The 25,025-nt window shown below is 37.5% G+C and overlaps 3 protein-coding genes across 4 annotated transcripts in view; 1 reads left to right on the top strand and 2 right to left on the bottom strand.

Annotated features, from left to right (window-relative positions):
- Nucleotides 1-19: 19 nt before the first annotated feature.
- On the bottom strand, nucleotides 20-3,101 carry fam8a1b (family with sequence similarity 8 member A1b). Its single transcript, XM_067448652.1, has 5 exons — nucleotides 2,570-3,101; nucleotides 1,728-1,848; nucleotides 1,504-1,627; nucleotides 1,284-1,423; nucleotides 20-1,193 (listed from the first exon to the last, which is right to left on the bottom strand). The coding sequence occupies exons 1-5, from the start codon at nucleotides 3,051-3,053 to the stop codon at nucleotides 1,049-1,051; spliced, it is 1,014 nt and encodes a 337-aa protein (XP_067304753.1). The 5' UTR covers nucleotides 3,054-3,101; the 3' UTR covers nucleotides 20-1,048.
- A 287-nt stretch (nucleotides 3,102-3,388) lies between these two features.
- zgc:110410 (uncharacterized protein LOC553618 homolog) lies at nucleotides 3,389-6,174 on the bottom strand. The gene is made up of 10 exons (XM_067449655.1): nucleotides 6,120-6,174; nucleotides 5,637-5,866; nucleotides 5,420-5,498; nucleotides 5,004-5,057; nucleotides 4,814-4,904; nucleotides 4,683-4,720; nucleotides 4,461-4,548; nucleotides 4,274-4,363; nucleotides 4,151-4,198; nucleotides 3,389-3,921 (listed from the first exon to the last, which is right to left on the bottom strand). Exons 2-10 carry the CDS (start codon nucleotides 5,845-5,847, stop codon nucleotides 3,772-3,774), a joined length of 849 nt encoding a protein of 282 aa, XP_067305756.1. The 5' UTR covers nucleotides 5,848-5,866; nucleotides 6,120-6,174; the 3' UTR covers nucleotides 3,389-3,771.
- Nucleotides 6,175-11,519: 5,345 nt separating this feature from the next.
- Nucleotides 11,520-25,025, top strand: part of zhx2a (zinc fingers and homeoboxes 2a) — a 46,098-nt gene continuing 32,592 nt past the window's right edge. Inside the window, exons 1-2 of one of the 2 annotated variants that reach the window (XM_067448649.1) lie at nucleotides 11,520-11,885; nucleotides 14,871-14,970. The gene's annotated coding sequence lies outside the window, so the exon portion shown is untranslated. The remainder of the gene's footprint in view (nucleotides 11,886-14,870; nucleotides 14,971-25,025) is intronic. The other variant, XM_067448650.1, reaches the window with a different exon arrangement.

Here is a 25,025-nt window from a genome sequence, read left to right as displayed (position 1 = left end):
TTATATGTATTTGCACCGCTCAAACGTGTAATATTTTGCAGCCCTATTGTTTATTTACTTTTTACAAAAAATAAAATGTGTTAAAAGTGACATTCAGATATTTGCTGACACAATGTCCATACTCACCAAATGCACCATTATAATTTTGCCATTTTTGTGCAATTCAAATGCTGACTATGTGGAATGATTACTTATTAGAAAATGACCATGATGATTTCAGAAGTTGAATCCCTTGCTCATATGCTGTAATTCCTTCACATAACATGTCTATTCAAAAAATTGTTATTAGTATAAACAGTCAATCCATGAACAGAGACAACACAGGCTTTTTTGGAACATAAGTAAATTTTTCTTTTTGATTTAGCCATATCTATACAATCCAAAAGGAATAACATACTAACAACTGATTAAGAAGTAGGTTATTTAAAGTTGAAATAATCAACTCAGCAGCTCAGGATAGTGCAGAACACAGAGCTGAAGAAGGCATGCAGTGAAAATTACAGTATGCAAAACAGCTCAGCTGTACAAATAAAACGTTTTCCCGGCATTTTTAAGCGTTTAAAGGCCATAAATTAGAGATAAGCAATTAGGGGGAAAAAATTCATCTGAAATATAAATGCATTGAGGAGCAATAACCAAACAATATTGCATTTGGAAAAATATGTTACCGATAATTCCTGCTCAAATTCTATTAGTCAAAGAATATTCTTAGTAAATACTCCAATTAATATTCCACACACAATAACAAAGAGAGAAAGCTAAACATGAAACGCATGTACCAGAGGAAGTTCAAGTATTATGCACATTTATAAATTATCTTACTTTGGCACAAGAAAAATATTCAGAGATGTCAACAGAGATGATTAAAATACTTAGGCGATGGGTGAAAAATACTGGAAACACCGTGTTCAGCTCTTAAAGTGGCAGTTCACTGAGAGGCCAATAGCTTTAGTTCAGTTCAGTATGTGTCACTGCAGCTGGTTTGCTCTCCTTTGTCTATGAGTTTTTGCATTAAAAAGTCTGGTTGATAATGACTTCAATGACAAAGTCATCTAAGCCTGTTTCTCTTGACCACAATGGTGCCGGCCACAATGTCATACACAGTCCTGTTGTGTTGAAAGAAAAGCAGTGTGATGAATGCCGGAAAAAAGAAAGCGATGGAGAAGTTCTTGTTTAAGGCTCTCACCGTAGACCTACAAAAAAAAAAAAATGTTTCAATAGAAATTTTGGAACAAGATCTTTTTTTAAAATTGACAAATAGTGATGTTAAAAGCAACACTGACGCAGAAAGCGTGACATTTGTTGCTGGTACCACAAGAACTCGGTTTGGCTGAACTAGGACGGAGCTGTCACATGTGACTACTCGTAAGCCGATGAGAAACTTCCCTGGTGTCGCCCCACCAGCTCCCCAAATACATATGATCTGAAAACAATCAAAAAAAGTTATGCAGGTCTTCGTGATTTATTCCAGCAGATTAGCCTAATTCAATTATTTGAACTAACCTCATAAAAGCAAACTAATATCCTGTACACTAGAGCCACAAGCATCATCTTCTGCAATTCCTCCATAGAAGTGTCCTCATCAATCTCCTCTACAATGAAGTGCATTGCAAATTTTGAGATGTCCCTAAAATGAGATTTTAAATGGACAAAGAGTGATTTAAAATTTTTTTAAATACAGCATAAGTGATATGTAAGGAAATACAAACAAAAGATTTCAGACTCACTTCATTCCACTCAAGTGTACAATACTAAGTATAATTGTAGCTTTAATGAAGAAAAGAATGAAGAAATCCACCATTTCTGCCAAGAACCTTTGCAGAGGAGAGGGGATATAATATTCCCTACCTAGACAAAAAACATTATAAACGTGACCTGCATTTGTAAACTGGATCTTTCTAGTTATTAAGTACATTATGTTTTAAAGACATTCATTACTTTAATATGAGCATATGTTGTACTTTTTCCATGTACCTTAGTTGCATGCATAAAACATAAACTTAACATAAAACTTCCAATTATAAAGAAGAAATTGTTCCTCTCCAATTCTCTTTGTAATTGGAGAAATCTCCTTTTCCAATTACATTGTCTCAAACTGAATATTTGCATGTGAAAGCGGTTTCATTATAAAACATACTGTTAGTTAAAACTACAAAAAATAACCCTTAAAAAGATGGTTACAAATAACTTCAAGCTGAATTGAATTCAAATTTCAATGCAACACTAAACAAATTTCAGCTACCTTTCTATCCAGTTTAGACATGTTGATTTATTGTCAGTTTTTACATAATGAAGCCATAATAATAATAGACTTAAGTGCCTGAGCTTGAGAAAATCATATTTCTTAACGTCTGCAATAACATGTTAAATAAATACTTTCTTTAATTCCAACGTAGACATTCATTTGTATGCATAACGTAAACACAAAGTCCAAGAAGGCTTGTTCGCATCGAACGTACTGAGCTGCCATAGTCAACGCTTGTGATAAATATAATACTGCAGCTGGCAATTTTAACAACAAAAAAAGATAAAAGGAGATTTATTAATTGTTATTATTATATATAATTACCTGGCTGTTGAGCATTTCCATTAGGTTGCTGTGGTTGTTGTTGTGGCAGCTGCGCAGGCGCTGTGGCAGGAGCTCGAGAACTCTGTCCGCTCGCGTCAGCTGCTACAACCGCTGCGTTAGCACCTGCAGTAGGAAAACCAAACGGGCTGCTAAACCAATTGCGAGGGTCTCCATTAGGCATATCTGTACCCCATGTCGTCGGTCCTGGCGTTTCATTTGTTCCTTGTGTTGGGAAACACGGTGGGAAGGAAAACGCAGACATGGCTATCCAGCTCTGCCAGTTCATATAGCTGTAGTAGTACTGCCACATCCACTCCTGTAATTTTTCGCAGTACTCCGTGGTGGTAACAGCGGTGGAGGTGTCTTGTTTGCCCTGGGAACAGGGCTTGTGAATATGAGTGTTCATGTTTTCGCCGCCCCTAGCTCTACTGTTTCTTGCCAACGATTTTTCCTTATCACCAGCGTTTTTGTCTAACTCCGCCATGACACTTTTTTGTGACGATTTAATCAACTTCCGGCAATATTTCGTAGTGCATAATAAAAGTAATAGAAGCCAGTAGCAAAAGCCTATTTCTCTGCCTTGGGGTGTTAAGTAGGCTATGCAATTGATAGAAATTAATTCATATGGTGCAAAATACATTCATATTTAGAGAGCAGACTAAGAGGAACTTACAATTTTTGCTGTTTCCATTTCACAGAAAGATAAATAATTAATATATAAATATAAAATCGGGGAGAGCAGGGTAAGTGTCACCCCCTTAAAATAGCATTTGTTCTACCTTTTTTTTGTTCTCACATTATTAAAAATCAAAACAAATAAATAACAGTAGACACTTTAATGAATTTAACTTAAAGTACAGTGACATGACAGTGAACATGCTACAGACACGATGGAGTCATGTTTATAATGTAATATTGGGGAAAAATATAAAATATCAAAAACCATTCCATGTACATCACATTGCATGCCCTTCTTTTACTTTTAAAAAAACTCGCGATGTATTAGCTCTTTTACTTAATTCAGTAGCTATTTTATTATTGAACTGTTAGCTATTTTACTGACTTAAATCATTAAATTTCTAATATGGTACAGAGACACAATGGAGTCATATTTTTTCAACAAACAGGGTAATACTGTGTCTCAAAACCCAGATAGTGTAAGGTGATGAGTAGTACATAAAGCATGATGTTCATTAACCACATCAACGACAAAGTCCAATTAGTTGAAGCAATAATAAGAAAATTGTGATAATATCAAGGTACAAGTTCAGAGCAGCAAAGATGTACTCTTCTGGACTGATGCTGTATTTGTGCTTTCCACCCAGTATGAGTTGCGTGTTCATTACCAAGTACTACGAATAGAAAACGAAAGGGAGAGATAGTCAGATAATGACAGTAGTAAAATAGTATTATTATTAAAATAAAATATTTTTGGCAGAACATAATGTTAATATACTGTGCTAGCTTCATAGCACTACACATTACATCCAGTGACTGACTCATGAAGTCCACCTTCTTTATCTTTACACAGTTCGACAAAGCTTCAACATATAAAGGAAGACAATAAAGAAGTGTATTTACCACAGAGAAGACCAAAGTTCCCAACGATGCATAAAGGATGTACAAATACTGTGGAATATGAAAGTTTGCATGAATGAACATAAACAAGTAATTTCTGAAAAGAGAAGGAAGTTGAGGTTTTACCTGCGATCTCAGAATTGCACAAAGCAATCCAAATGAAAACAGCGTCCAGCCTATTGCCCATATGCTTCCTGATGCAGCTGTGAAATCCCACTAAAAACAAGCATAGCCAGTTTTTCATACTTTATAACTAAACAAATCTTAGTAATACAGTATGGTCTGGTGTCACTGCAATTTTGTAATGACGTACTTTAGACTGCAATGAAAACAAACTCATTGCAAGAGACACCAAAGCAGTTGCACCCACTGCCCAGAGCACTGCCTCTGCTGAATAGTACCTGAAAAAAATAACTTACTATAACACTTGCTGCAGTATAACTAAAGTTTTTCGATTGTTGAAGATTGTTGTTTTTTTTTTTGAGTAACTGAAGTGGATTTAAATCCATTTCAATGATGCCTTTTTTTTACTCACACTACAACAGATCCAAGGAGAAGGCCCTCTGTAATTGTCTGTGTGAGAAAACAAATTTAAAGCGTTTGCAAAATTATGCCATTTGCTCCTCACCACAATGAAATAATACAGTGGTTCTGTTATTTACTTACAAAGAGCCCTAGGAAGATGAAGTTTAAGGGAACTTTCCGACGGATGTCACCACAACAGATGAGCACAATGATTAGAGCAAACGTTACACCCCTTGTGAAACAAAAGAAATCAGTGTAACATATATTCAGTTGAACAGAATATATGCATATTATTCAGGACATGCAGAACACACAAAAAAGAAGAGCTCACATCATTGTGTAGGTAAACCAGTATGTGTCTCTCACCCAGTCACTGAGTGTCTCCCTAAAAAAAGAGAAAAGTATGAATACATGAATAATATATAAACACCACTACTGTCCCAAAAAAAATGGGGCCATAACATTTCATTATGTGAATTTAATTACTTATATATTTTTGCTTGAGAAATATTTCTTAATATTAGAGTTAAAAACAGTTGTGCTGCTTAATAGTTTTGTGGAAACTGAACATTAGGATTCTTTGATGAATAGAAATTAAATTGAAACTGAAACATTTTGTAACATTATAAATGTACAGTATATGTAAGTCTAATATGCTTAAGCCTATTAAGTGACACTTAAGTACACTTCATGATCTTTTTTATTATTATTGAATAGGTGTGGCAACATAAATACCAGTCTACTCACCAATAAAGAAAAGCACAGATGATTCCAACAGTTATTAATAGTTGAGCCATAAGTGTCAAGTACACTTTTCTTATGAAACCTACATGAAGCACATTTGTAGACATGAGGTAAGTTTTAAGCATTGGCCAGTCCCATGTACATGCAAACATAGTTGTAGTTACATAACTATGTGATAATAAAAAAATATAATAAGTAATTTCAAAAGAGCACAGCTGACCTCTTCTTATGACTGCATCTGAAAAGCAGTTCTCGTTCTCAAAGCCCAGGGTGTACTCTGGGGGAGTGCTGTCTGGAATCCCCATATTGACATGTTCAACAACAGGGGGCATCATGCCAACGGTGGGCTGCCCAGCATTGCCCTGTGTTGCATTTGGATATTGCGGAGGGTAATAGGGGTTGTACGGAGGGGGAGACTGCTGTGTGTTCATTTTGTGTCTCTCAACAAACCTAATTATATAGACACAGACAGACACACTTGTTTTAGAAAATCGAAAATAAATATCACAAACTCTGAAACTGATCTTTCATGATAGATTTAATCCACACAGACAAATGCCTACTAGTATTCCATCATTTTTTATTATCTAGTAATGGCATATGACTAAGATTTAATTAAATTTAGGGTTACAATTTCCATCTAATACACAAGTGTGGCATTATGATATTGTTCAATTTTGTTAACATTAGAACCGCCACTTACCTGTTAGTCTGGCACCACTCTGCTTCCTGTTATGAGTTGTGCAGGGCAAAGTCTGTTCTCGATCAGTTTGTCTCCTGGGGGACAGGACTTTGCCTAGCCCATCAAATCAATACACATTCATGAGAGCCAAGTTCACGTCTGTGATTTTTGTTGTTGTAATTCAACAATGAATGAAAGATATTTCACAATGAAATTTACAATTTACAGTGACATTTTATATTTACTTCTACTGAGTGATTTTTTGTTTTTGTCATTTTAATTAATTCATTAATTTGCTCAGTGTATCACTTTAACTACAATTGTCTCTAAAAAATACTTTATTTTACTATAAGACAACTTTTTTTTGTGATATAATTAAAGGAACTGTATGTAAGAAATGTATTTCAATTAATCATAAAATGACCCTGATATGTCACTAAACATTAAAGGTAGGGTAGGTAAGAATTACACTTTTGTCCAAATTTGTTTAAACTTTCTTTATATGTCAATGCATAATTAAAATGTAAGTACTCTGAAAAGGAGAGTATAAAAATCGAGTGACTCTAGACATTTTAATCTGCAATAAACACCCGCTCAATATATTCATTCGGGATGAAACAAGTGATTGGCTTGGGCGACTGTCACTCTCTCTCGCTACCATGGCTACCACCGCTTTCGCTATAGGATCTGCCCACATGCGCGCGGGACAAGACCTATGAGCAAAATAATACTGAGGTAATTCTAGCAGACAAAGAGCATTCAAAATTCCCAGTGCCAGGTTTTGCAGTCAGCGGAGGCAAACTATGCAAAAAAAGGAAGACAGTACAAAGAAATCAAACGTGAGTAGGCCTAAATATCGGCATGGCTTCCCAATGATGGCGAGAACTGACTGAGGGACCTCAAGGGGCTGAAAAACGACTCCTTGATGGCTTTATTTCTGCTGGACAGGTAATCTTTGATTTTGATTATAAACATTTTTTTGGTTTATGTTTTCATGAAGCATATATCACTAGCACACATAGCTGCCTAACATAACATTACTTAGCATAAAGTTACAATGTTATAGGCTACACTTAGCGAGCCATTAGTAGAGATGATAAATACTCAATATGCTCAAGTTGATCGCTGCCGTGTTGAATTTCGCAAAATTTTACTTTAAACAACAAAATGCATGTGTAAACGCTAGTACACCGCATCCAGGAACTTTTTTTAGAACTAAGTTAGCTTTAGCTACCCTCTGTTTAAACTCTGTTACCATGTTCACCGGGAACTCTTCCTGCACGTTTATTTCCGCCTTTGGTTTGTTTTTATATTCATTATGGAAACTCTTACATGCAAAACACTGTATATGTTATGAATCTTTCACGAAATTCATCTTCATCACAGTATAATTTTATTGGAAAAACATGTATCAATGCTACCCGTTTTTAGCTTTGCCTTATAAATATAAATAGCTCGTTACCGAATCAAACAAAATATATTTTAAAACTTTACCAGTATCGGTATTCCAGCTTGATAGTGAGTACTAAAAGACATCTTATTTGTTTATATTCATACTGATAAAGTTAGATTTTTTATTACATGTGATTCTGGCATGATGTCACTACATGCACTCTGCTCGTTCTTCTCCGCAGCTCGTCTCAGGTAAATGATCGTAAATAATCGTCTTCTGCGCGTTCATGTGTTTTGGGGGCGTGGCTTTGGAAAGAGCCCAGAAGGAGAAGGTGGAGTTAATGGAAATAATGAGCTGTCTTTAAAACAGTCGTGAGAGGTCTACAAACACTCAATTTTATACGTTCTTTTTCTTACATTTTAATTATGTATTCATATATAAAGAAAGTTTAAACAAATTTGGAAAAAAACGTTTTTTAACCAATTCTTACCTACCCTACCTTTTGGGGGGGGGGGGGGGGGGGTTAAATGATGTTTCATGCATACTGAGCTTTTTACACTGTTAAAGACTTGGATTCCCATCCTAAACATAGACAGAGTTTCAAAAACTATTGTTGGACATTTGATGGAGTATTTCTGTGTCAAAAATACTCCTTCCGGTTTCTCACAAGTTTCGGAGAGTTTTTTTCGAGTATGGCTCGGCTTGACGTCGATAGACCGGAAGGTTGACGTCGATAGACCGGAAGGTCCTTGTATGGGCCGTACGGGCTCTTCTCCCGGTAGGGTGCGCACGTGCGTGACTAGAGGCGAGAGAGCAAATGAACGCCCATAAACACTCGCTCAGCTGCAGATCCACTCGTCCGTGAACACTTATGTCGTTATAGTTGTTATATAGTATACGCCGCGCTCCACTTTATTCCTATGGGTGACATCAAGCGACTTCAACGCTTCAGGACAGTATTCCGGGAAGGCAGCGCTGCATTTGAACCGATTTGAACGCAGAAATGATGGGAAGCTTCACAACATCGCTTCAGTCGCGTCACAAAGTGGATTTCCACGGTCACTGCTGTCACAGGACTTCACCAAATCATACCAAAGTAGTGTGTTTTTGACGGAGCGGTCCCAGCGATAAAGGTTCAGTCCTGCTTTGGAAGCAGCCGGTGAGTTAAACTGCTTCAAATGTCTCTGCTGTTGGCTATCGTCGCGTGAGTAAACATCAATAAACGACACGATCGCGTGCTTCGTCATTCAAATGCGCTAACGGTTACTCCATTGTTGTTCTCTGTATAAGGTTACACTAGTCTGACGTGCAAAACCGTTTTGCTTGCTACTGCTAAGCTTTAGTTGCATACAATAGTCCATAAACCGAATCATGTCCTCATAAACTTGCGAGTAAACACACACAAATATTGACAGGTCACTAAATACAGTACATACCACAGAGACAGACGTCCTGCTGTTGCTGTTTCTCCTGTTCAATTTATTTCAGCCTCTGAATCTGATTCTGGATCGATAGCCATGGGTTTCTCCATGCTTGAGGACGTCACCGCTTTGTGCGCATTCATCATTCTTTAGCTCCGCCCACATGATACGCCTCCAGGCGCTCAGTTTTTTTCGGAAAGACTCGGTACAGCCCATATTTCTTTTATAAATATAATAAAATTAAAGACTTTTCGGAGATATGAAGGATGCAATACTACTCTATAGGTACTCAAGATTGACATGAGATTGACTGAAACTGAGTGTTTCACCCTCCCTTTAAGAAATCATGTTAATTTCAAATACTTATATCACTGACAACAGTCCGGCCCGGATATTGTTATTTAAAAGTTGTTTTTGCAGCCCTCAACTGATGTTGATGTTGACATGTTGTGTTTTGGCTTGAAGCTTTCCCTTCCATCTATCTACCAATCACGAAGTCAGTAGTGTTTCGGCATCCGGGTTGCCAGATCTGCTCTAGTTACCACAGCTGCAGTCAGGGGGGAGGGGGAGAGGGGTTAGTGATTGCAGTACCAGTTTTGGCCACAATCTCTTCAGCATCTCTTTACTCTTCCTTTAAAGAGATGCTTCATATTCAAAAAAATCTATGTTATTATTTACTCACCACCAGACAGTAACAAAGTACATTTACTCGAGTACAGTATTTAAGTAAAATTTTGAGGGATCTGTGTTTTACTCGAGTATCATTTTTGGGGAGTACTCATAACTTTAATCAAGTAAATTTAAAAGGCAAATATTGTACTCTTTTACGCCAATTTCTACCCATTAACGTGAGTAAGAGACGAAACAATGGATGAAGGTCCGGTGAATGTGCCAACCCCTGATGTTCTTGAGTATGCGGTGTGTTTAACACAGTCAGGTTCAAACGTGGCTGTAAAAAAAACATTAAAACTCTAGCAGAGGTTTGTCAGAGCATTGCCACTGTGCTATTGCCTTGTGTGCAAGTGAGAAATGTTAAATAAAGCAAAATGGTAAAAAGATGAAAATGACTTGATTTTACTTTACTTTCAATTCCTTTTACATTCTCCAATGTAACATTAACATTTGTCATAACTCCATGCAGGACGTTTCTGAACATAAAAGCACTGTGGCAGTAGTAATACAATATTTAAAATTTACTCTTGACAGCTACTCAAGTACTTTTAAAAACAAGTACTTCAGTAATTTTACTTAAGTAGACATCTGACTGTAGTACTTTTACTTGTACTTGAGTAAAAGTTAGCAAGGGGTATCTGTACTTTTACTCAAGTAATGAAGCTGTGTACTCTGTCCGCCTCTGCTCACCACCATGTTTTCCAATTCAATAAAAGTTCCAAAAAGCTCCAAAATTGACAAAAGGCACCATAGAACCATCAAAAAATAGTTTTAAATCTGGACATATTGCTCACACAAAGCAGTTGTATGAATTCGGATGACTTGAAATATAGTGTATAAGTAGTATGCGCTACTGTTATGTTTTTTGTCATTATTTGGAGCTGGATGGCCTCTGGTCACCTTCACTATATGGGGAAAAAAGTGTGAACATTCTGCTAAACTTAACTTTGAAACAAAAAGACCATTTCCCATTTTTGGGAAAACTATTACTTTAATAAAAAAGTGTAATTAATACATAACCAAATATTAAAACATGAATTGATTACCGGTAAATATTTTTTTCATAATATTCCCACAACCATTATTACAGCGATTTCTATGGGAAATTTGCATTCTGTCAACAATAACTACACTGTTTTTTGTTTTTGTTTTTACATTAGTTTTACATCTATTTTAAATTACACACCGCATTGCGCCGTGTCTGTAAAATTACTGGATAATATCCTGGCAGTAAATTACTATTACATTTTTTGTTTTTATCTTAATATTACATTGTATTTCCTGTAGATGGCGTTAAATATACAACTAAATGTGCAGGTGTGTTACCTGAGTCATGAATAAAACACGTGTCCATAAGTTAAAATGAACGACAAAAAACAAAGATCAAGATCAAGAAAATGTTCATTAATAATTCATCAGCTGCTTATCTGTATGTAAATGTATCCAACCACTGGCGGATCGGTACTGATTAATGAATAATTCATAAGCTTCTGCAGCAGGATTCATGCCCACTGCTGCATGCGCAGGTTTCACAGTCGAGCATTTTTCCCAAGAAAGAATTGTCATCAGGTAGTTTTGTTGTTGTTGTTATTTTGTATAGCCGTTTTTATCGTTGTATGACCCAAGCTGTCAAAAAACGTAGGTGAGAAAATGTCTGTAAGGTATAGTTTAAGGTAGGTTCCCATAGCAACGTAGATATTCGTGCATGAGTTTCTTCTTGTGTCTCGTTTTACAAGTTGGCCTGTTTGTTTTGATGCAGAGCCGTGGCAAGGCTACAGGCAAAACGTGGGAGGGGATGCGAAGAGGTAGGGCGAGAGAGAGGGGACAGAGGCGAGGATGGGAGGAGAGACGAGAGAAACCGTTCAGCCACTGGCCTTCGCCAGAGTGCTTAATATGCAATGACCTGTGATTCAAACTCACGCAGGGGACGTCAAAACAACAGTGGTTTAATCATCTCAAAGAAGGAAGCACGGGGCGAAGTGAACTACTGCTCTTGCACTAGAAGCCAGCGCTTGCCATTGGCGAATTGCGAACTTTTTGCTTTTGAGAATTCACTCCCAAAGTCGGGATGGAACGGCGTCTTGTATCGTATGCAAATACGTCTGCTGACGTAGTTGATCATGTGGGTTTTGGCGTAGATCCCCCTGTGATCGCCAATTTTTTTCGGCTGTTGTCTTTAGGATTCGGCAGAATCATTACAATCGCACGCTTCTATTGGCTGTACACGTGGAAAAGTACGCAATTTTGGACCCTAGCTGTCATTAATCTCACATCCCAGCGTTTTCCGTTGGTGGTGGGCAGGTAAGAATGGCTGAATTATTTGTGTCGGTTGGAAAATTAGCAAACAAACCTTAAAGTTGCGGGTGCGTTTGAATACACACATCAAGTAGTTGACTGAAATGTGCTGTAAAGTGCTTATGGTAGCAGTTGTTTATTTCAGCTGAACTTTGTTTGCCCAAGGCATATCGTAGAAAGTGAGCGCCAGAATAACCGCATCGACCTGACCCGATAACCTCAGTTTTAACGTTTCCAGCGCTGTGATTTGGTGTGGCTTGGGGAAAGTTTCATAGAATGGTTAAAGTTAAGCGATAATGGGCGCGAGAACATGTCTACTTCTCTGCTGTCGAAATAAGCAGCAAAATATGGCTACCAATGTCGACATGGCGTTACGTCGGTCCAAGTGTTTTTTTATTGGAGTCTGTTCTGCCTCAATAAAACCCTCTTCTTCATTGTAAACCACATTGGGAATGATATTTTGTACTAAGAATGGTTAATTCATGCACTTGTATGAAGTGAGCATGGCACGCAACTACTTTGATTTCGGCTTGGTGTCGTATGATGTAGGCAGTGGTGACGCCTTCCACGACCATACTGCATGGCACACGCATCAGACGCGAGCCACATTGCAGCACTGTGTTCACATCTGTGATAGTTCCCAAATTGCTCGCATCCACAGCACACTACTAGAGGGCCACAACACCCTGTTATAGTGCATTTCTGAAAGCCGTGTATACTAATCAAAAAGTGAGTTGTTTTACAATTCTTAATATGGCTTGCGATTGATATGGTAAACCATCTCGGCGAATATTCCTAGGACTTATCAGATTATTCAAGTGTGTAAAACTAACGGCCTACACGTGATATTTGTTTCAGTGTCCAGACAGATGGAATTCCAAATTTTGTACAGAGACCGATCTCCCATCTGTCAGTCATCCTTGGCTGTTTACTTTTGACCAGCGGGTCTTTACTACTTTACCAGGTAGTCTGATGTAGCAGGAAAATCACTTTTAGAATATTTATAAGGATTACTGGGTGATTTGGAAAAAAAAAACCCCAGCAGTTGTATAAGATTGTTTTCTTGAGTTTGAATAGTAAAATTGAAGAGAAGGGCATCTGCATCTTTAGATCTTGCTACAACTTCTATGGAGCCTCTAAAACATATGTAAATAGTTTTTCATAAGCTAATCATATCTGCCATTCCTTTGAATCTCATATTACTCTGTGGAAAATACACATCTTGTTTTTTCACCACATGCTTCCATCATATCAAGGACATTATAAGTAGATGTTTTTTTTAGTTTTTCATCATGAGAGAAAATCTCTTTGGTTGCTCTGGTTTATTGACTAGTCCTAAGTAAGTTACTATTAGTACCATGTTTCACTATGTTGTTTATTAATCTGATTAGATATTTGTCTTGACTTTAGAAATAGCTTCAGAACTAAACTGAATATTTTAATATACACACACCCAGGAAACCGCTATTCTTGTGTGTCCGTAGGTGTTCTTCCCATTGTGATCACTGAAGGACATTCTGATACAATGTCATTATATTCACAAGTTTATTCTGCATTTATACCTTTTTGTAATAATTAAACATTCTCACTGCGCCTGGCAAAAATAGACTTGCGTTCACCTTGTGGGCCAAAGTATGGAAACATCTCCCGTTACAAATGTTTATTCATGGGACCAAGACTAAGACAACTTTTGTGAAGTAGTGAAGTGTATCATCAAAAGTACAACTCTGCTTGAGTTGCTCTGGCGCAAAATGCGGCTTGTGCCAGGTGACTGGCTGGATTCAAAATGGCTGCCCGCGTTCGTGAGGAGCTGACGTCTTTGAGGAGGTGGTTGCTGCTGCCTCTGCCTCGTAGCTCGTGCTGTCGGTGACTAAGCCGACAGTCGCTGATGTCACAGCCGTGGGCTGGGCTCCTTTGAAAGCTGTGTGTTCTCTGTCAGTGCTGTTGGTGACTCCACTGAAAGCAGAGCCTCTTTGTGAGGGAGTCTGGCCTCACATTGGAGCCAGGTTATTTATTAGTCATCACTACTAAAGCTATTAATTTCATTCTGCATTCATGTCCTGAAAGAGAGAGTCAAAACTGATGTGTGCTACCAGCTGAAGTTGCAGTTCAAAGTGGCATACTATCCTACTCTCTTTTCTTACAAAACTGCTGTATAATGAGTATAGCAAATCACGATTCATCACTATGCACGATCATATTCATGTCATATCTTGCAGTCAAACTCTTATATGATTTTGATTTTGATTGGCAGTGAAAGCAGCTTGGCTTCAATGCAGATGCGCCTCAGCATAGCAGATTCTCAATTGAACTAAAGAAAATAAAACAGTCAGTCTGAGAAGGTTGTTTTCTTGACTTGGGGAAAGGGTTCAACTTTTTGCAGTCGCTCACTGTTGAGCAGCCTCTCTGTTGCCAGTACTCTGCCCTACTTTTACAGTCGTGACCCAGCTTTTTGGAGGTGTAATGTAGAGACCGCATAACTGTACTGACCATAATATCAAGGAGCAGAATGATAAGCATTTCTAACAAATGACACAGAAGTGTGTTACATTTATTTGTGTGTGCAAGCTTCGCTTGATTCAGGCAGTTACGTTTTGAAGTCTAAATCCTCAGTTGACTTGAGCTAGATTCACCTTGTGTCTGAGCTGTTGTATAATTTTTAGATCAGCTAAACTGTTATAAAAACTGTGAACGATGGTGTTGCTCCATCAGGGACATGACAATGTTGAGTTTGGTCATGCTTGTTACAGTTTTATCAATCCACTGACCTTTAACTTATAGTGTACGGAGAAAAGAAAATAAGGGTCTGCAGTCAGCAATATCTGTCATGAGGAGTGTCACTCTGTCTGTTCTTAGTTTGTAGTGAAATTGTATTATTTTTGAACCATTGCCTCTGAGGCTTTTTTTTATTTTTTTTTTTATTTTTTTAAATGTTGGCATTTAGATGAACTTCTAAGATCTAGATAACAATCCCACTGTTCTTTTTTATAGGTGAAAAGAAGCTGGGTAATAAAAAGTGGTAGAGGAGGAAAACCGGCCACATAAAATCTTACAGATATTGTGCTCTAAAAGGCAACACCGTCATTGACAGGTGGGTTGCTAATTTAAACATATTTGTCATGATGATGCAGTGATAAGCTCAGTCCAAACTTAGCATAACTGGGATGTTTGTACTGCAGAGATAAACCATGCCTCTAGTGCCCCTTTTCACAAAACTTGAATAATTCAGTCATACGATGTAATTAAATAAGTTTTCATCCTTAAGAGGATTTCAGACTTTAAGAGAGACAGGCTATATCTTGGCATATGCTTGTACCAATGAAAAGATAGTCCATTTTAATGCAAAATTATAGTCACAAAGCTGAAGAATTGACCCAGCTCATGTCTCTTTCAGTCATCTCACATATTTTTCTGCTTGTAATGTCTGCTTGTAAACACTTCTGCATGCCAGATAGCAATAGTGCATACACTAAATTTCATACCTCTCCAGCTCACCAAAATATTCGGTCCCACTTTATATTAGGTGGCCTTACCTACTACGTAAAAAAAAACAAAATACAATGTTCTTATTGTGTTCATATTGTATTGCAAAATACATTTGCTGATATAGAGGTGGGATACAGGTATGGTTAAAGAGTTAGTTCACCCAAATATGAAATTTGTCATTTAATGACTCACTCTAATGTCATTCCACACCCGTAAGGCCTCCATTCATCTTCGGGACACAGTTTAAGATATTTTATATTTAACATTAGTCTGAGAGCGTATGCAAGTGTAGTAGGGATGGCGAAAACTAAACATTTTCTTGACCGACCACCGAGCCTCATTAGCCGGTTGAACTCGGTTAACCGATTAGTTTAAAATATGCTGCGCTATTTAAAATAACAGCCGCGAGCCGCGCCTATAATTCCGCAACTCTGTCGCATCTCTCTAGCCCCTTTCACACTGTGATTCCGGCAAATACACGGATAATGCGACGCGGCATTTGTTCCCGGGGTGCTAGATTTGGTCCATTCACACTGCCAGCGAAATACCGTAATATGTGCGCTTTCACACACAACCCGTAACGGTCCCGGATCGAGTTGACACGTGACATCCGGATGTGACGTATAATAGCGAGCGAGCTCAGCTTCAGCACGGATAGTAAGGAGCTCCGTGGTCTCGACTTGTGACAAAAAACAAGCAGTTTGCGCACATTTCTGCTTGTTTAATTTTAGTTTATTTTGTATACGAACACTCTCTGCGTTTAAAACACCGACTAGCTCTTCTGGCACTGCAGGGTTGTATTATTGAAAAACAAGCTCTAGGAGTCGCACGATAACTACGTTGCGGCATTAGTTTTGGCTTTTGTTCACACAGCGCTCGTCCCGGGTCGAACCCCGCAATGTTACTAGGTCCCCGACCCGGGACCCTGCCGCTCTCTCTCTCACACACACACACACACACACACACACACACACACACACACTCACACACTGTCCCGGCACTACCGCCTCCCTTCCACTCACGTCATTTTTTTAAAATCCTCTTACAGCGCGAAACATGAGTCCCGCAAACGTGGCGCCGAGGAGCTTGTTTGTAATCGGAGGACAAATGGCTCCTTAGTTTCAAAATGGTTTGGGACAAGGTGATCGCGTTGAAAATAAAGGCATTTGTCTAGCGTTAGAAGCTCATTTGAAACATTGCCGTGGCTCATTTAAGAAAATGACAGCTCCGAAGAGACGCCGCTTAACTTCGAAGTAGTGCTAACAATAATAAAGAAAGATGATAATCGACACCTTATGTGTTACCACTGAAATGTAGATTTCCAAATGTAAGCCCATCTTATGCGGAATGCACACTTCATACTGTCGTCTGCCCTGGCTCTAACCTCGAGTGTTTTAGCCTGTTTACTTTTTGCAAACTTTGTGAGCACGCAAACCCAAACGCTGTGACCTCACGCCAAATGTTTTAATTGGTTTATTAAGTACAAACAGGCGAGTTATGAAAAATTGAGTGTGAGGGATTTGTTCACTTCACACAAAAAGATTTTGGAATGAGATGGCTAACTGTAGCGTTTAGTCTACAATTTAGTCTATAATAGCCTAATTTAGAGATCACTTTTTTTTTTTTAACCGACAACTTTGATCGGTTAACGTTGATATGGTCAAACCATCGGTTAAACGGTCATCGGTTAACATCCCTAAAGTGTAGGCACACTATACTCTCCATGTCCAGAAAGGGAATACAAACATCATCAAAGTAGTCCATATGTGACATCAGTTAGTTAAAGCTGTAGTCCGTAACTTTTTGCACACTAGTGGTTAATAAACAGAACTGCATGCATCTTGCGGAAGAACATTGCAGCCAGAACTACTTCTCTCTGTTTATGTCTATGGCGGATCATGCAGAGACTGTGCTCTTCTGCAGCGGTTCCTACCAGTCTGGCCTAAAATAGTCCCAATATAAATACTTATTATAAGTGTACCGTACTGATTCAGGGTAAGACAAAAACACGGTTTGGAAAATGGATTCATGTTGTACATTCTCATTATATAATTTGTGTAAATCTTGAACTCAAAAAAAGTTACGGACAGCAGCTTTAAATAGAATCTCTTGAAGCATCGAAAATGCATTTTGGTCCAAAACTAACAAAAAATATGACTTTATTCAGCATTGTTTCTTCCGGATTTGTTTTCAATCCTCAAATAAAGATTTAAACAGTTATGAATCAGCGTATTGATTCATTATTCGGATTGATAATTCAGATTCATAACCGCTTGAATCTTTATTTGAGGATTGAAAACAAATGCGGAAGAGACGACAATGCTGAATAAAGTCGTAGTTTTTGTTATTTTTAGACCAAAATGTATTTTCGATGCTTCAAGAGATTCTAATTAACCAAGTGATGTCACATTTGGACTACTTTGATGATGTTTTTATTCCCTTTCTGGGCATGAACAGTGAAGTGTGCATACACTTGCATACGCTCTCGGAATAAATATAAAATATCATAAACTGTGTTCTGAATATGAACGGAGGTCTTACGGGTGTGGACCGACATTGGGGTGAGTCATTATTGACACACATTTCATTTTTGGGTGAACTAACCCTTTAAGGACAAGTGTGGTGCTACGGGTAGGTTTAAGGGTAGGCTTAAACTGTCAAATGAATATGTCAAATAAACATAAATTATTAATTAATTACAGATGTGATTACATACAGGTATTTTTTAAATGTAAGTGCAATGTAAAACATGTATGCACACTAAGTGTATTGTATCAAATATTTTTTTATTTATCTTTTTATAAATTACATAGTAGTTAAGGCCACTTAAGGGGGGGGGGGGGGGGGGTGAAACACTCAGTTTCAGTCACTTAAGGGGGGGGGGGGGGTGAAACACTCAGTTTCAGTCAATCTCATGTCAATCTTGAGTACCTATAGAGTAGTATTGCATCCTTCATATCTCCGAAAAGTCTTTAGTTTTATTATATTTATAAAATAAATATGGGCTCTATCGAGTCTTTTCGGAAAAAACAGAGCGCCTGGAGGCGTATCGTGTGGGCGGAGCTAAAGAATAACGAGCGTGCAAAGCGGTGACGTCCTCAAGCGTGGAGAAACCCATGGCTATCGAGCTCAGCTAATAGATATATGATCCAGAATCATTCGGAGGCTGAAATAAATTGAACAGGAGAAACAGCAACAGCAGGACGTCCGTCTCTGTGGTATGTACTGTATTTAGTGACCTGTCACTATTTGTGTGTCTTTACTCGCAGTGTATGAGGACATGATTCGGTTTATGGACTATTGTATGCGACTAAACCTTAGCAGTAGCAAGCAAAATGGTTTTGCACGTCAGACTAGTGTAACCTTATACAGAGAACAACAATGGAGTAACCGTTAGCGCATTTGAATGACGAAGCACGCGATCGTGTCGTTTACTGATGTTTACTCACGCGACGATAGCCAACAGCATAGACATTTAAAGCAGTTTAACTCACCGGCTGCTTCCAAAGCAGGACCGAACCTTTATCGCTGGGACCGCTCCGTCAAAAACACATTCTTTGGTATGATTTGGTGAAGTCCTGTGACAGCAGTGGCCGTGGAAATCCACTTTGCGACGTGACTGAAGCGATGTTGTGAAGCTTCCCGTCATTTCTGCGTTCAAATCGGTTCAAATGCAGCGCTGCCTTCCCGGAATACTGTCCTGAAGCGTTGAAGTCGCTTGATGTCACCCATAGGAATAAAGTGGAGCACAGCGCGGAGTGTTTATGGGCGTGCATTTCCTCTCTCGCACTAGTCACATGCGCGCGCACCCTTCCGGGAGAAGAGCCCGTACGGCCTATACAAGGACCTTCCACTCTATTAACGTCAAGCCGAGCCATACTCGAAAAAACTCTCCGAAACTTGTGGGAAACCGGAAGGAGTATTTTTGACACAGAAATACTACATCAAACGTCCAACATTAGTTTTTGAAACTTTGTCTATGTTTAGTATGGGAATCCAAGTCTTTAACAGTGTAAAAAGCTCAGTATGCATGAAACAGCATTTCACCCCCCCTTTAATATAAACTGGGTCCAAAATTTCTAGTGACTGATCATATTGCAATTTTTTTCAATTGGCCTAAATTAATTTCTGTGAATTAAATTTTTCAATTGTGTGGCAACAGCATGCTAACATTGTTTCAGCGAGAAATATGTTGAGCAAAATGTTAGTTTACCAAACTTTGTTGGTCCAAAAAAAAAATCTACACTAGGTGGCACCTACACCTCTTTTAGGGCATCGTGTTGAAGAACCATACAGAGTTTCGTAACAATCTGTTCATAAAATGCAGCATTTTTATCACAATTAAAAATGTCCGACAGCCAAAATGACTGATATGGTAACATTGGATATCAGTTAGCTCGACATGATGCCTCAAATCTAACAACCACTCTACTGATTTTTGGACAAAGGGTTCAGAAGTTATAAGTTTAAAAAAAGCAATTTTTCGTGTCTTGGGACCAGTAGGTGGTGCTGCGCCAAAATGCTGCATGTTGCCTCAGGTCATGTTTGTGATTTTATTATGATAAAACATTGCAGAGATATAATTATTTATATTAAGTGTATTTTCGCAACTGCTACATAAAATTTGTTTGCGTGTTGTTTACAAACGGTTGTATGGATCAACTTGAATTCCATTTTAACTTTTTGTTGGCATGGTCTGAAAAATGACCATGACCATTTTCAATTTTCGTGAAAATCGGACCAACGATCAAATTCAGGGAGGAGTTTGAAAAAGTATGTTTTTTTTTTCTGTTGATTCTAAATGGCAAGAAAATTTACATGACAGAAAATGACATCAAAGGGTGCAATCCAATCGACTTGAGCCAATGAATCACAGGATTTTTGTTTTGTTTCTAACCCTTAGGGTTCAAAAGTTATTAGCATAAACATGAGTGCAACTTTGGACAGGTGATGCGCTAGAGGGATTGACTGTCTTCTATATTTGTGCCAAATTTCATAACTTTCCCACAAGCAGTTCTATGAGCTGTTATAGACTCATGAACGAAAGACGAAGAACGCTAATGATTTTTAATAGGTGCATTCGCACCTTCGGTGCTTGCCCCTAATCTATCATTAATGACAAAGTTCCCCAGCATCTGGCAAGTGACAGAACAGAAGTAATTTATACAAAATTGTGTGCTTAGACCGACGGAAAATTAAAAGTTGCACAGAGATGAGAATGGTTTGTATGGACTAGGCATGTGCAGATATCAATTTTTCATGTTGCGATTAATTGCTGATCTATATCACGGTATACGATATTATCGCGATATTGAAATAAGTTGCAAAAAAAAGTGTTTTCATAGCATAACAGCTTTAAGAACTATTTTTGTAATAACAAAAATAACTGAATGTTTAAATTTAATAATATAATGCACCAAAAATATATACAGCTCTGGAAAAAATTAAGAGACCAATTAACATTATTGAGAAATCAATGTTAAGTTGTCTCTTAATTTTTTCCAGAGCTGTAAAAGTACAATTTTCAAACAGATTAAAGTGCAAAAGAATCAGGCAGTAAAGGACGGGTAATTTGACAGGTAACAAATTACAATAAGGTCTCATTATTTAATGCATTAACTAAGATTAATTTGGTTATTAGATAACTTAGATACATTTGTTACAGAAAGTATAATGTTTTTGGTAATGTTAGTTAAGAAATACTGATAATTTTTAGTTTTATCTTGGGTCCATTATAAAAGTTCTTTTGATTTTAATGTTATTAAACAGTAACTAAGAAATTAACATTACTTAGAATAATTACTTTTTCATTGTCAGTTTGGTAATAATGAATTAACATGTTAACTAATGTAGTCGTATGTCTCAAAGTTTTACTCAACAATAATGAATAATCAAAAAATTCTAATCATTAGGGCATGTTGTAGTACAGATTAAAACATAAAAATGTTTAAGTTTGAAAATAAATAGCCTATTAAGTATTTGGTGCTGTGATGAACAACATTGAGATTACAAAAAAGAAAACGGGTCATAAAAAGTCATACATTTAACAATAAGAATTTAAGGCCATAAAAAGTCATAAAACGTCCTGATTTTCCATACAATGTCATAAAAACAAATGTAAGGCCTTAAAAAGTCTTAAATGAGCAGAAGCATTGCATTCTAGGTCTTAAATAATGTTAAACAAGTCTTAATTTTCCTACGTCCATGTAACGCTACCTCATTGAAATGCTCTCGCATCGCACTGTGTGTTTATTTCACGCTGTATTACAATTACAAATTAGACCAGTATGCATGTTATATTGCAGCCAATCAGCTTTCGTGTTACTAGCACGAGCCTATTTCAGATTGTACCCCACAGACGCATAAAACGGATTTTATTCTTCAGCTGACGGTTCTTGCAGTTCTGCGATCGTGAAAGCGAAGGCGAATCTTTCTCACCATCTTGCATAATGACCAAATAAAAGTATAATATACCCGATTGCACTAAAAAGAGTTAATAACAGTGATGTAAACTTTGAACTCTGATGTCAGACGGCGTGTGTTTGCCTGTCAGCAATTGCGCGAGTGTAGCGAATGCGTCTATTTCTAGGCTCATTACTCTTGAACGATCAAATACACACATTATGCATATGTCATAACCTTACTTAAGTAAAAAAGTTTGGGACATGTCAGTAACTACCACAAAAATAAAATACATTTTTTGATAAAAATAACATAAAATTGTTACGTATCTGTGTGTATATATATCCCGGTGGGATTGAGTTATGAATAATACATTTTCTAATACTTTGTTCAATTTAAATAAATGTATTGGCTTTGCAAGTAATTTAGTGATTCTGCATTTCCTATGCAAGTTTTTTTTTTTATTGCGTGACATAGGTCTTAAATCTAGGTCTTAAAAACCCTGTGGCGGGGTGTACATTATGCCACTTATTAAACGGCTACTTGTGATAGTCACAATTGATTCTCAACATATTGCCAACTGTGGCGCAATGGTTGGGATCATTAATATGTACTCCCTCAACATTTGCATTTGTCCGAACATGTTCATTGTCAGGCGGAACTGACGGAGCCGAATCATCAGGACTGCAGGTAAACAAGTGACACGCGAGGATAGTGAAAACGACAGCGATCATGGACACAAATGTCATGTCCTAGGCTGTGAAACCCTTCCCACAGATAATAAATGTCAACAGTCATGTTTGATGTTTATTATAATCAGATACCACAACAATTTAATTCAAAATCGTTATTTTGCTCAACCTGTTACAAACGAGCTTTGCTCAGCATCTTAAATTGAAGAAAGGGGAAATTACAACTATATTCCTGCAAGCAGTAAGTAGTGATTTTATCCACTTATTGACTGTTTAAACAATTTCTGATTAAATTAAAAGTTTCTTAGAGAGACTGCATTGTCTAGATAACGCAAGATGCTAGTACAGTCACAATAGGAAACTCCAAGTACCATACAAAACTAAATAGTGTGTCTAATGACAGGTTAATATTATTTTGTATTACAAAATACAACCTTGGATACAGTGAGGAAAATAAGTATTTGAACATCATGCTATTTTGCAAGTTCTCCCACTTAGAAATCATCGAGGGGTCTGAAATTGTAATCGTAGATGCATGTCCACTGTGAGAAACATAATCTAAAAAAATATATTTTTTTTACTATTTATTTGTATGATACAGCAGCAAATAAGTATTTGAACACCTGAGAAAATCTATGTTAATATCTGGAACAGTAGCCTTTGTTTGCAATTACAGAGGTCAAATGTTTCCTGTAGTTTTTCACCAGGTTTGAACACACTGCAGGAGGGATTTTGTCCCACTCCTCCACACAGATCTTCTCTAGATCAGTCAGGTTTCTTGCCTATCACTGAGAAACACAGAGTTTGAGCTCCCTCCAAAGATTCTCTATTGGGTTTAGGTCTGGAGACTGGCTAGGCCACACCAGAACCTTGATATGCTTCTTACAGAGCCATTCCTTGGTTATCCTGGCTGTGTGCTTCGTGTCATTGTCATGTTGGAAGACCCAGCCTCAACCCATCTTCAATGCTCTAACTGAGGGAAGGAGGTTGTTCTCCAAAATCTCGCAATACATGGCCCCGGTCATCCTCTCCTTAATACATTTTTTTTTTTTTGGTACAATTTTTGCCCTTAAATAAGCCATATAGCCTCATTTAGACAACTCATTTAGAGAACATTTAAACATATTGTTTAATATTGTTTAAACTCATTCTAGGGCACCTTTAAAAAGCTTGGATTAGCCAGGACTTTTTAAATATAACTCAGATTTTTTTGGTCTGAAAAAAGAATGTCATACATATACACCTAAGATGACTAGAGAGTGAGTAAATCATGAGTAAAACACCTTGAAGTCTTCTTCCATTGTAACCCGTGGTGGTTAAGTTTTTCAGCCACACGATTAGGGTTGGGCATCGTTTTGATTTGAACGATTCTGATTCCGATTCTTACTTTCGATTCCGGTTCTTTTCGATTCTCAATTCCGATTCTTGAGGGGTGGAGTCAAACCATGTCACATCGATATTCAATGCTATTTTCAATACCACGGGGGGAAACGCTGCATATAGTGTTAATTAGATATTTTTTATATAATTATTATTTATTGTCTGTCTTTTGAAAGTCTAGGCAATCAAAAATTTCTTCTGAAGAGATCACTTTATATGATAAAGCTTTTAAGCTTTTTCTCATATATAAACATTGATCAATTACTATTAAAATTATCTCACAAATATTTGTTAACTCAATGTATTTTTTACAACGGGGTCATTGTGTTGCAATAGTTTACACACCGCACGTAAGCTTGATTTCGAATGGTAAATTGAATTTAAAAAGACGACTAAACAGTAATAAAATAAGAACAAATAAACATATTACAAAAAATAGCACAAATAAATACAATAGAATAAAAGATATAAATGAAATAGGCTGCTTTATTTTTTCAGGTAGGTCTAACAATCAGGTAAGAAACTGAATTAAAAAACTTAAAGTGGCTAATTAAATTTAAAATAAGATTGGATAATGTTTTTTGCAAAAAATTAAATAGTTTCATATAAAACCATTAAAGTTACACAAGTTGATCAGTCAAGAGCAGTGTGATCGTTTGTCTTTTTGTAGTTTGACTTTGAATAACAAATAACTGCGGTCCCTTTAAGAACTGCCGCACTCATGGATCTTGAACACTGTTCCTGTTACTCAATCTTCATTTCTTCCTGAATTGTTTACGAATGTGTTTACATTAATACTCTTCAAAATGTGCACTGAGAATTTGTTTGCGTGTATTTGACCAATAATAAGCTGGAAAAAGAAGCAAATATTTGCACTTTTATGTCAGAGGTGGCTTTATTACGGTAGCCTATGTGTATTTGCGCTTCAGATGTGAGCGCGAAATCTGCGGGGATTCGTAGAATTATGTGCAAAACGCGTGTCCGTCGTGTTCAGAGGTTAACCGGGCTGAATGAGAATATGCGGCAGCGCGTCAACTCGCTGTCGGTCAGCAAAGGAGAGGAGAGCACAGCTGGGATCGATACTGTAGAAACTGAGCAGGCTATCGTATCTTTACAGATATTTCAGTATCAATGTTTTTCACAACACTAGTTGCACTGTGCCGACCCAGGCTTTTTAAAAGTGAAA

The sequence above is a fragment of the Pseudorasbora parva genome, chromosome 7 (genome assembly GCF_024679245.1).
Source record: "Pseudorasbora parva isolate DD20220531a chromosome 7, ASM2467924v1, whole genome shotgun sequence".
In the NCBI taxonomy this organism is placed as follows: Eukaryota; Metazoa; Chordata; class Actinopteri; order Cypriniformes; family Gobionidae; genus Pseudorasbora; species Pseudorasbora parva.
The sequence above is the reverse complement of the archived record's forward strand: the minus strand, read 5'-3'. Positions and strand labels throughout refer to the sequence as shown.

What these genes read in the sequence shown, in the direction of transcription:
- fam8a1b (XM_067448652.1), bottom strand. Translation starts at nt 3,053, where the DNA reads ATGGCGGAGTTAGACAAAAACGCTGGTGATAAGGAAAAATCGTTGGCA. An exon ending in TATTAGTTTGCTTTTATGAG is followed by an intron (nt 1,424 to 1,503) that starts GTTAGTTCAAAT and finishes GATTGTTTTCAG; the next exon opens with ATCATATGTATTTGGGGAGC. An exon ending in ACAAATGTCACGCTTTCTGC is followed by an intron (nt 1,194 to 1,283) that starts GTCAGTGTTGCT and finishes TTTTTTTTGTAG; the next exon opens with GTCTACGGTGAGAGCCTTAA.
- zgc:110410 (XM_067449655.1), bottom strand. Translation starts at nt 5,847, where the DNA reads ATGAACACACAGCAGTCTCCCCCTCCGTACAACCCCTATTACCCTCCG. An exon ending in AGATGCAGTCATAAGAAGAG is followed by an intron (nt 5,499 to 5,636) that starts GTCAGCTGTGCT and finishes TGCTTCATGTAG; the next exon opens with GTTTCATAAGAAAAGTGTAC. An exon ending in GAACTTTGGTCTTCTCTGTG is followed by an intron (nt 3,922 to 4,150) that starts GTAAATACACTT and finishes TTCTATTCGTAG; the next exon opens with TACTTGGTAATGAACACGCA.